The 11,671-nt window shown below is 35.2% G+C and overlaps 4 protein-coding genes across 4 annotated transcripts in view; all 4 read right to left on the bottom strand.

The window, feature by feature from the left end:
- Positions 1-11,671, bottom strand: part of LOC108722819 (CDK5 regulatory subunit-associated protein 3) — a 25,310-nt gene that overhangs the window by 9,935 nt on the left and 3,704 nt on the right. The gene's annotated exons all lie outside the window — the stretch shown is intronic.
- On the bottom strand, positions 2,010-4,130 carry LOC108722825 (transmembrane emp24 domain-containing protein 7). Its single transcript, XM_018448137.1, has 3 exons — positions 3,704-4,130; positions 2,961-3,206; positions 2,010-2,891 (listed from the first exon to the last, which is right to left on the bottom strand). Exons 1-3 carry the CDS (start codon positions 3,857-3,859, stop codon positions 2,664-2,666), a joined length of 630 nt encoding a protein of 209 aa, XP_018303639.1. The 5' UTR covers positions 3,860-4,130; the 3' UTR covers positions 2,010-2,663.
- LOC108722824 (sugar transporter SWEET1) overlaps positions 5,948-11,671 on the bottom strand; it is a 9,707-nt gene continuing 3,983 nt past the window's right edge. The window contains exons 3-6 of the mRNA XM_018448135.1: positions 9,249-9,372; positions 9,013-9,168; positions 6,155-6,274; positions 5,948-6,061 (exon numbers count right to left, since the gene is read on the bottom strand). Coding sequence (XP_018303637.1) covers positions 5,948-6,061; positions 6,155-6,274; positions 9,013-9,168; positions 9,249-9,372 — 514 coding nt within the window. The remainder of the gene's footprint in view (positions 6,062-6,154; positions 6,275-9,012; positions 9,169-9,248; positions 9,373-11,671) is intronic.
- On the bottom strand, positions 6,375-7,789 carry LOC108722823 (uncharacterized). Its single transcript, XM_018448134.1, has 2 exons — positions 6,810-7,789; positions 6,375-6,566 (listed from the first exon to the last, which is right to left on the bottom strand). Exon 1 carries the CDS (start codon positions 7,682-7,684, stop codon positions 6,812-6,814), a length of 873 nt encoding a protein of 290 aa, XP_018303636.1. The 5' UTR covers positions 7,685-7,789; the 3' UTR covers positions 6,375-6,566; positions 6,810-6,811.

Genomic DNA, 11,671 nt, shown 5'->3' with positions numbered 1-11,671 from the left:
TATGAACGAAAGCATTGAAATCCTATGGTTGAACTTTACCGGCACCGGCACAAGTTAACGGTTACGGCCATTATAAATCAGGCTTTACTACGTGTATTGTAGACGGACCTTAAGCTTTAACCGTTAAGATTAAACTTGGCTCTGCTAACAACCAAATTAGAATAATAGGGAAAGCCATTGTGAGTTAAAATGACACCACTCACCCACAAACACGCACACGTGCGCACGCACACGCGCGCACGCACACGCACGACACACACGCTCGCGTACATTGTCCCTTGTTAATCACAAGGCGTATACCTTGGCTGTGTTCCAAAATTGACTGCCAGTACTGAAAATCTATAGTGCACGTAACGTAAACTGTAGCATTTTCTGTGCTGGCAGTAAATTTGGAACACAGCCCTTGTTAGTCACAAGACGTGCGAGCAAATTATACCGCACGATTACAATTATGTACAAAAAAATAGACATTCGTGTATGTACGAATGAGTTATGTAGTCGTGCGGATTAAAATTAGATGTATATCACATTAATTGATTCAGTTTATTTGGTATTTAAAATTATTTGCGCGTAATACAGAGCTGTACTCTTGTAATCTTCATAAAACAAACGAAGCAGTATAATTTGGTTTTACTCACAATCAGTCTAACGTTCAGATTAAATTGCTGATTTTCCTAACTTAGTTGAGCAGCGCCAAGTTTTTTGCATAAAGCATTTTGTAATTCATTAAAAATTTTTTATTTTGTACTGTTACGTCCTTAATTCTTTGTGATAATCTTTAAGTTTTGAGTAAGATAACGCAATTTTGTAATGTAACATTATAAAGGAAGATTAAATAGTTACTGCCACACTTGGCGTGGAACAGGAAAAATTTTGTATAGAGGTACATACTTAAGTTCTATTTTTTTAAATTAAAAATTACAAAATTTTTTAATAATTTTATACAATTAATGCAACTTAAATGCCTCATATCATTTTTGAAAGTGCATACTCTCCTTGAAATTAAACTTGGCGTCAGCTATCGAAATGTTAAATCTTTTATACAAATGATATACGTGTCACTTGGAAACTACAAGAGAAATGGCTCACTATCTTTAATAATTTTGGAAAAAACACCTTGAAACATTTTGTGATATACTCTGTATATAAAATAGAAATAGAGATACCGATTCGGACTTTCAACACAATATTATGTTCATTAATTTCATATCTACAGGTCATTTTACAGTGAATGATCAAATTATTACAGACACCTCCTCTCTCTGTATAAATTAACGATTTTATATTAAAACAATTTTTAAATGATAACAGCTACATTGTATTATTTGCGTTATTAATAAAATGTTAATTTTACTGTAATTTTTTATTTTGTGATTCATAATTACATGAGCAAAGTTTACCTTTTTAGTGTATTTTAGTGCACAATTGTCCATTAAAAATTATCATATGTTCAAACCTACACACACACACACACACGCACACACACAGATTTTATTTCTACTCAAATAACATATTTTTCAAACTGTGGTAAATTTGATCCATCCATTGCATAGTAATAATTATAATTTCACAATTTTTATTATCATCTTTAAACAGCTCTTTAAAACGATGATATTTGCATGTAATAGTTTAGAATCGTAATATATATGCAACAGTATATTATTATCCCACAGAAGTTTTAATTTTTTGCAAATTCTCTTGTGCAGATTAAAAATTCGCGTTGGAACTGTAGGAACGAATCTCAAATATTATTGTGTATGCAAACTGTAATTAATGTGGCATCTGAATTTCTGGAATACTTTAAAAACATGATATTAATAATCTATTTATTTTGTTTTTTATTTGCATATGCGTTTATTAAATAACACGCCGAAAAACCATATATAACACATGCCACATAACGAGAACATGCATTCATAGTTCGTCCGCATAATGGCATATAGCATCCTTATGTGATGAAAAAGTAGTTAATAACGTTCGGAGTAACATTGAATTGAAAGAAACAAGTAAATAATCAATTGCATTTATTTAATTAACTTCTCAATTGATGCCTCAAATAAATAAAGGAAGGCCCAATAAATAACAAGAGACAGGAATTAATTATATCGCTTGGCGATATGAGTACGCATAATATACACATAAGTATTTTTAATTTATTATGTCACATTCACAATAAGAAAAATCATAGTGTCCTTCCAATGTCCATTGTACTATCCCTGTGCTAGTATAAATACAATTTGAGAGTATCCATCGGGAAAGAAAAGTGTAAGATGTTCTCTATTACTTACACTTATCCTGTTAATTGCTCCGATTGTGTCAGCATCCGTAATCAGTAGCCCGTGTTAAAAAAGTTTTCAGCCTCGGCATAAATTAATATTCGTAACGATACACATGTTCATATAGTATGTATTTGGATCACCCCGCGTTTCTAACCAACTCTATAGATTCTAATCGCTGAATCCTCTCCTGAGGATTAAGCGATCCTTTCTAAATTGTCAGAAAAGACATGGTTGAAAGGTCTGCCGCGGAGAAACATTATCGGCAGGCATTACGATGGCACTTTGACCAGTGATTACAAGACATCGCCGCAAGGACGATTCGATCGGTGATCGTATACTTTGATCGCAAATGAGTTTTTCTTTTTCCATTATTTGATTATCACACTAATAACTTTGGGAAGGACTTCTATCCGTGAAGAAGTTTTTCAGAATGAAAACCTGTCCTACAGCGATGGTCAGGATACAAAGTGTCTCCATAACTGACCACCAGAGCACTCGCTCATTGAGCTCTTCTGCGCGTTTGCGGCCCTGAGCTTCACGTAAGCGGTGATGCGTCTGATAGTCCAAAATGCTGATTAGATTTTTATGTACTTCTTGGGCAGAAGATTCCATCTGTTAAAAGAACCCGCATCAGGTATCACTAATTTTTATTTATGTAAATAAATCTGTCTTGTAACTTACCTGAGTCATGACTGTAACATGTTCTCCAAGACCAGGAAGGGGCAATTCATCGCCAACTTGGAAATCCATATATACCAGCTTGTGCGAGTATGTAGAAAACTCGTTGCTAAAGCAAGCCTTATATATTCCTGACATAGTTGGTATAAAGGAGTGTGAATCAAATTGTGTTTTTACTTGGCTATAGATAATTTCTTTATTTGGTGCTTCTAAAGTTACATCTACATCATACTGGCCACCTGTAACTACCTGAAAAATACAAAAGCATATTCATCATAAATGAATTGCTTTAAGAAGCACAAAGTGGTCTACTTATACATAAAGTATTTACAAATCAATGAAATAACTTCTAAACTAAAATATAAAATAAAGAAAAATTGCAGCATCAAAAAAATATTACCGCTTCCTATAAAATTTCTCTAGAAAGGAGCAACTTGCACAAGATGCATGTTTTAACTATATCTCTCCTCTCTTTCTCACTGGAAGATACAAGATACGAGTGCAACTAAAATAGACTTATTAATAAAGTGAAACTTTAATCGCGTTATTCGTTATTTACTCTCTGTTCGTGTTATTTCTAGTTTGCTTCATTCAACTTTGAAGCTAAGCAGACGGATAAATGTGGCATACTGCGCCGCGAACTCCGGCCTCGGATGCGCTACGAACGATAATAGCGACGTGTCATCGTGACGCGTGATAAGAATATGTAGCGTTATCGGGAATTGGTATCTGATAGCATTGTGCACCTGAAACTCCAACGTAGATGAGACGTTCTTTTCGATCTCTTGATAAAAACACTCTTTGGCATTGTCGGCCAGTTCGAAGGTTAGCTCGACGCCATCCGTGAGTAGGAGTGCACCAAACAGCGAAGCAAGCAATAGCCAGACCGACCAGCAATCCATTCTTATTATTTTTCGTTTATTCGTCGACGCTCACGCGGCTGTCTCGTCACTAATCTGTGCGCATTTAAAATTCCTTTGAGCCTCGAGAAAATTCGGGCATAAGAGCGCAATCACTTTCACTTTTTTTCCACCGATACCGGGCGACCCGACCGCAGATGATCTCAAGCAAACAGCACAAACAAACGATCCTAACGTGGCCGGATGCCGGATGTCGACTCGTGTCGACTTGTGTCGACTGCGCACGACGTAACCGCGTTCGGTAAAGCCCATGGCGCATGCAAAAACGTAAGGTCGTAACACGTAAGCAGTTATGCGGGGTCTACAATAGAAGTCGTAGCAGTCGTAGGGTCTTAAGTCGTAGAAAATTGACCAATCACAATCAAATATGAGAAGAATAATCAACTGTGATTGGTCAACTTCTTACGACTTAAAACACCTATTGTAGATCCGAAGTGAGACTTAAAAACTATTGTAGATCCGGGGTAAGGAAATCGCGAAGGCCATCACACGTACAAAAATTTTAGTCGTTATCGTAAAGCCGTAAGCAAATCGACCAATCACAGTCGAGTATTTAAAATCTCGAGATCTCAATTTTGATTGTGATTGGTCGATTTGTATGCGACCTTACGATTCCCACTAAAATTTTTGTACGTGTGATGGCCTTCGCGATTTCCTTACCCCGGATCTACAATAGTTTTTAAGTCTCACTTCGGATCTACAATAGGTGTTTTAAGTCGTAAGAAGTTGACCAATCACAATTAAGTATGGGAAAAATAATCGACTGTGGTTGGTTAATTTCTTACGGCTTTACGGCTTAGGACCTCTTAAAACAGGGTTGTGGACCTAGCCTAATGGCCATTTTACAATAAGCCATTAGTCATAAATCAGAAATTAGAAGCTGGAAATTGACGACTGTGATCAATTTCAGCTGTGGTCAATTTCCAGCTTCTAACTTCTGATTAATGGCTTATTGTAGAATGCGTGTAACCCCGGCTCCACAACAGGGTTTTAAGCCTTAAGCCATAAGAAATGGGCGAATCACAATCGATTATTCCCCTCGGATTTGACTGTAATTGATCAGTTTCTTACGGCTTAAATCTTAAAACACCTATTGTAGAACTGTGATTGGTTCATTTCTTACTCTTACAGCCTCATCCATTACTGATACTGCCATTGTAGACGACGCATTAATTTTTCGTAGATATTCGTAGTGAGACGTAGAGTGGCATTGTTTAAAGGCGGGGGATTTCTATCTCTTTTGAGATTAATCTCCTTGCCACAAGCTTTCATCCACTTTGCCGCAATGTCACTGTCCTTTGGAAACAAAAACAACTTTTATTTTTTTGCTTTCGCATTTTCACTATGATTTTTACACCCCTTAACGCATGGCACCGTTTTTTACAACATATTACAAGTGAAAAAAATGTTGCAACCTTTATGTGATCGGCTGTATACATACCTCACGAGCACGCCTCTTCTTTACTACACTATGACCAACCTTCAGTCTCAAATGAAGTTAATTAAGATTTTATTTGACATAGTATATTTGTTTTTTTTTTTTGAACAAATAATAAATATATCATTTTTCAAATTTTCACAAATGTTTTTATTCGTTTTTTATAGAAATTATTATTAAAGAAAATACATTTATAAGGTTCTTATTTGTATACTTTCCAATGCGCAATTCAATTATGTAGGTATTATTGATCCTCTTGATGTCTGTCTTTATTTTATTGTTGTATTGTCATAAATTTGGACTATTTTTATATTTAAATACAATATAAATACATTATTTTATAATCTATTATATATATATAATTCTTTTATATTATAATATACTATATAATATGAATGTAAATATTTAATTCTATACGCATGCCTAAATTGGTTGGAGGATGTAACATAATAATGAATTAAATACATATATTATGTGATAAAATATATAAAACTCCTAACATTATCTTTCTTACAGCATTGGAATATTCTTATAAGCTTTAAATATATTCAGTATAATACTACTGATTTGTAAATATATAGAGAATAATTTTAAATATAAAAAATATTTTTTTCTTTAAAAAATTTAAAAAATTAATTTTCCTTTCTGTGTTCGTTCGATAATTCAAGCTGTGATTTTTTGGATGGAAATATCACAAACAGAGATAGCTGAGATATACTGAGCATGAAACCAATTGCATTCTGAAACTATTAATGTATATTATATTACATATAATATTATCAATATGTAATATATGTTTTAAAATTATCTTTTATAATTATATTGCAAAGAATACTTACAATAATAAAAACATTATCGATAATAAGGCCGTACAATAGCCACTGAAATGAAACTAATGTACCCATAAAGATAAGTGGGAATGGAAGAATTTCTGTGTTTTTCGTTTTTATAACATTTTTCTAAACAAAAAAAAACAAACAATATTTTAATTATATTATCATATTATAATTATGATTAAAATATACATATTTAAAAAAAATTAAAATACAGGGTGTTCCATAATTCATCTAACAGTTCGTGAACAGATAGAACGGACTAAACTGAGACGGAAAGTCCTCTACCATTTTACAATTTTCGCAATAGTTGACGAGATATTAATCTCTAAAGATTACCGAATACGCGCATCCGTCCAGCCTTCTTCTTCTTCTTATTGGTTAATGGCTCCTGTCTCCCATGGATTAAGGGAAGATTCTAATCAAAAGGCCCGAAAATTAACGTAATTTCATGATTTTTTTTTGAGCGAACGTAAATGTTTTTTGAAAAAACTTTTTATTGCATTTATTAATACATATTTGAAAATATATAACATCGAAATCGGTTAAGTCGTTGAAGCGGAATCGTGTACGGCGCGCAAAAAAAAGTTGTTTCGAGAAAAACGCGTCTAAAGTTTGAGGAAGAAAAAATCGTAAGTAATGTTTGTTTTTTGACACTTACATCTAATCAGCTATTCCAGCACCATACAGGGTTCCTTCCTCATCCTCGAAGAGCATGTTTTGCTGCACTTGGGCGCTCATTTTTTCAATTCTGGCCTTTTTCATCAACTCTGACTGTTTCGCGTTCGCTGACTTGACGCGCTCTTCGTCAGTCTTCGCAGCGAAGTTTCTGCTGTTTGTCCCGATTACGATTCCCAACGTCTGCATGGTTTTTAATATAGATGAATAGCCTTCATTAAAAATGCCGGAAGCTATGTATGCTGCTGTTCTGATGGTTTGTTCGCCACAATGAAGGTGTTTGGGGACCAGTTTCCACAGACAAGCGTTGAAGCTTTCGTTGTCATTTTTGCGCTTCTGCACATGACCTATACATTCCTTCTTATGAACGGTAAGGTCGCTATAAGGATTACAGTTGAGGAGAGCTTGGAAAGTTTTCGTGTCACCGTCGCCGATATATGTAGCATATTTCACGCCGTGCGATTCTGATCGACAAAACATTTCTTTCATACAATCTACCTCCATCTTACCAGCACTTCCAGTGTGATTTATGCTGCAATGTTGTTCATGAGTATCATGCCAGATATCGTACTCATTAGTTCCTTTTTTGCTGGCCCAGTTGCTGCTTTGGCAGAATGACGACTTTACAACAAAATCCAACACTTTGTGCGTATATTTTCCGATCAGCGTTGCAATTCCAAATAACGACGAAAAGCCACGTCTTTTCCACGAACCGTCGCCCGACACGCTCAAATGTGTTTCTTCATTTCCCGCCTCCGCGTTCTTCTGTCTTTTTTCAGCAATCGCTTTACGTTGTATAACTTCGAATGTACTCTGCTGCCTCGAGCAGATTAGTGATAAATGCATAGTACGTACCATTTCCAAAGCCTGAAGACAGTTCCATTAGGACTTTTTTTAAACAAAAAGTATTTATCGACCGTAATCCGAGTCCCAGAATCCGCATAACAAACATCAAACGGCGATTTATTTCGTATGCACCATTTACTAAAGGACTCGAAGAAACGCGTTGTTTATCATTGCACTTGCACTTGATTACTAAATTAAAACCAAGTCCACGGTCACACGTACGAGAAAATGTCACATCACCGTCACATTTTTTACATTTTAAACACTGAGACAAAAAGGTGAAAACAGTCAGAAAATTTATAATAACGTTATTATGGCCAACATCAATTTCAATATCATCGTAACTCGCGTCTTTAATTTTTTTCGCTGAAGTACTAGCATACTCAGTTTCTGCTTCTATTTTATCGGGATTATAATTGAATTTCTTCTTTCGAGGCCGACATGGTCGAGCAGTTCCCACTGATTTTCGTGTGTTCGGCATTTTTGAAACACTGTTACTTGCCCCACGTTCGAAACGCAACTGAAATACGTTACTGTAAATAGAAGTATAGAACGCACGTCCGACCGAGGGTATACGAGCACATAATAGACAGGAATGTACAGGAATTCGTTGAGACAGGCACAAATTTGCTACCTGCAGTAGATAAACCGCTTAGGCGGTGAAAAATGCCCGTCCCTCGAAGCCGCTCCGAGCGCGCGTTTATACCTGTTTTTCGGCCGACGCACTCTCTCGTCTAATACGCTATAACTCCTAAAATGAATTACATAGGGAAATATCCTTTTGGCTACACATTTTCAAGACCCTAAATTTTTTTTTTCGATTTTGACTAGAACCTCCCCTTAAGCAGAGACAATACGGCCAGATCCCGTTGTAGGGTTGAGCTCATACGTAGATTGGCAAGCAAAGATGGTCTATTGGTTTCGACGTTGCGTGGCGAGTAGAATCGCCACTGAGAACGGAGCCTAAAAAGGCTTTTACTCTCATATTCGCTTCTCTCACTCTCACATCCGGTTTCACGTCATGGCAGAGCCAATCACGGATCGAGTCGGCATTGACCAATCTCTACTTTTAGGATCTCTACACCCGGCCATCCCCGCTCTCCGCGGCCCGCGCGCCTTGCAATCCGTTATCCGATCGGTGGGCTGTACATTCGGCAGCAGTAGGCCGGGCGAACGCGCGTATTCGGTAATCTTTAGAGATTAATATCTCGTTAACTATTGCGAAAATTGTAAAATGGTAAAGGACTTTCCGTCTCAGTTTAGTCCGCTCTACCCGTCCACGAGCTCTGTCAGATGAATTATGGGACACCCTGTATATATAGAAAACAAGATCTGCTCACAAGATGCGCAAGAGGAGCTGCAATTAAAAGAAGAAGAAGTACTGTAACCACAATACCGAATCTAAATTCAACATTTGCTGGATGTTCCATTTGTGCATAGACAAGAAAAATTGCAACAAAGGTTGTTACTTTATATATTAATTTAAGCACCTCCTCCTAAAAAAAAAAAAAACATAATAAAGTGTCAATCAATTACAAATCAAACATGTTTCAATAGTATCAAATGAAGTACACACCGTATTTGGTGCATAATAATAGTAAATTATCATATAAATCATATTTGTCAATAAACCAAATATATTAACATTTATCATGTTAGAATCACCTAACATCCAAGCGTATCGAAGCATCAATATACATCTAAAAAAATAGTTCATTTAGTTACATATATTTCAATTAACTTTTAATTTTCTTAATATTATTTTATTAGTACATGAATATAATGCCACAGTTAAAGTGTGAAATTTAGTAAATGTTTACACTTACTAGTCAATGTAAGCATTTACATAAGATTTTAGCAAGAGTATCAACTGAATATAAAAAAATGTCTGCTATTACTAGTAAATGTATTCATTTACTAGACAATGTATACATTTGCTATGACACGTTAGTAAAAGCATATTTTAAGTCATCAGTCACAGTAAAAGTATAAATAAATGTATACAAAGAAGGCTCGATCGAGTCAATCAATGAACAATATAAAAACGCCCATTTGAGCCGACATCAGTTGTTCGGATGCACAGGAAACTATTTATTTTCATGTTAATATAACATACTAATACAATAATAAACGTTTCGACCTTATGATTTAGGTCCTTTTCAATATAAGAATTAAATCTAATTTGCATAATTAACGCTAAAACCCAGAAAATGACTTCCGGTCTTTGGCTTATTCCTCTTTATCCAAATGGCAATTAAGCTGTGTAACGGAGCCACATGAATATCAGAATTATCCATTATCAATCAAAAAATGATGTACAACTTATATAAAGTAAAGTAAACCCGGTTCGTGTACACTGTGTCAAACACATCGCTCATCAAATTGTCAGATTTGCTATGTAGACATTCAAAAAACAAAAAGAAATAAGAAAAAAGTAACACGAAACCTTAAGAGCAATATTAAAATCATTAATCTTATTTACAATCAACGATGTAATGAGAGTCAAATAATAAGTCACGCAGTTATTGAAATAAAAATAAATATGAGAAAACTGAGGGAACCAACCTCACGATTCCATAAACAATTCAATATATAGAGGGTCTAAAGAATATGTATCATTCTGTAAATTCAAACTATGTTTCTGTTGTTTTATAATATATGGATCATTTCCGAAATCAATCTTCTATTTAGCACTCTCTTTCCTCGTCTAATATCTTAACATTTTCCCAATCAAACTCATGCTGATGACTAAGTCTGTGTTCTGTTATTACAGAGTGTTGTGTCGTGTTCCAATTAATGTGATTCCTATGTTCATTTACGCGCGATTTTAAATATCTACACGTCTGTCCCACATATGATGCTTCACAATATCAGCAATCGATTTTATATACCACGTCTGTATGAGATAGCTTGGGTCGTGCGTCTTTATGACCCCTAATGAACTCCCTAAGATTATTAATCCCCTTATATGCCATGTGTATTAAGGAGTCTTTTTTAAAAAAATTTTTTATCTTTTCTGATAGAGATGGTATAAAAGGAACTGTAAAAAACTTGTGCTTAGGTTTATCTTTATTATTGTCAGTTATTATGCCTTTAAGTATATATTACACTGGTCTTTCCATTGTTAAAATTTTTTTTTCCGGAGAATTTAAGGCCGGAAGTCATTTTCTGGGATTTAGCGTTAATTATGTAAATTAGATTTAATTCCTATATTGAAAAGGACCTAAACCGTAAGGTCGAAACGTTTACTATTGTATTAGTATGTTATATTCACATGAAAATAAATAGTTTTCTGTGCGTCCGAACAACTGATGTCGGCTCAGATGGACGTTTTTATATTGTTCACTTCACTAATTGGCTGATTCTTAAGGCCATCACACGTACAAAAATTTTAGTCGTAATCGTAAGGTCGTAAGCAAATTGGCCAATCACAGTCGAGCGTTTAAAAACGCGAGATCTTAATTTTGATTGTGATTGGTCGATTTGCTTGCGACCTTACGATTCCGACTAAAATTTTTGTACGTGCGATGGCCTTAATGCGGGGTCTACAATAGAAGTCGTAAAATTGACCAATCACAGTCGAATATGAGAAGAATAATCAACTGTGATTGGTCAATTTTCTATGACTTAAGACCCTACGATCGCTACGACTTCTATTGTAGACCCCGCATAACGGTACGTCTTATGGTTACTGTTACGGAATGTGTGTGCCATAGCCTTTAGTATATGTCTACATCACTCGTAAACGTATACATTTACTAAGTAAAGGCCATCACACGTAAAAAAATTTTAGTTGTAATCCGTAAGCAAATCAGCCAATCACAGTCGAGCGTTTTAAAACCCGAGATCGTAATTTTGATTGTGATTGGCTGATTTGCTTGCGATCTTACGATTACGACTAAAATTTTTGTATGTGTGATGGCCTTAACACAAGCTTTGACTGTGACACATATATATATATACAGGGTGTTTCCAAATTAAATCGCAAAACTTCGGGAG

The sequence above is a fragment of the Mycetomoellerius zeteki genome, unplaced genomic scaffold (assembly GCF_001594055.1).
Source record: "Mycetomoellerius zeteki isolate Tzet28-1 unplaced genomic scaffold, Tzet1.0 scaffold22, whole genome shotgun sequence".
In the NCBI taxonomy this organism is placed as follows: Eukaryota; Metazoa; Arthropoda; class Insecta; order Hymenoptera; family Formicidae; genus Mycetomoellerius; species Mycetomoellerius zeteki.
The sequence above is the reverse complement of the archived record's forward strand: the minus strand, read 5'-3'. Positions and strand labels throughout refer to the sequence as shown.

Coding starts and splice junctions, on each gene's coding strand:
- LOC108722825 (XM_018448137.1), bottom strand. CDS start 3,859: ATGGATTGCTGGTCGGTCTGGCTATTGCTTGCTTCGCTGTTTGGTGCA. Junction 3,207..3,703: donor CATCTACGTTGGAGTTTCAG/GTGCACAATGCT, acceptor TGTATTTTTCAG/GTAGTTACAGGTGGCCAGTA. Junction 2,892..2,960: donor ATGTTACAGTCATGACTCAG/GTAAGTTACAAG, acceptor TTCTTTTAACAG/ATGGAATCTTCTGCCCAAGA.
- LOC108722823 (XM_018448134.1), bottom strand. CDS start 7,684: ATGGTACGTACTATGCATTTATCACTAATCTGCTCGAGGCAGCAGAGT.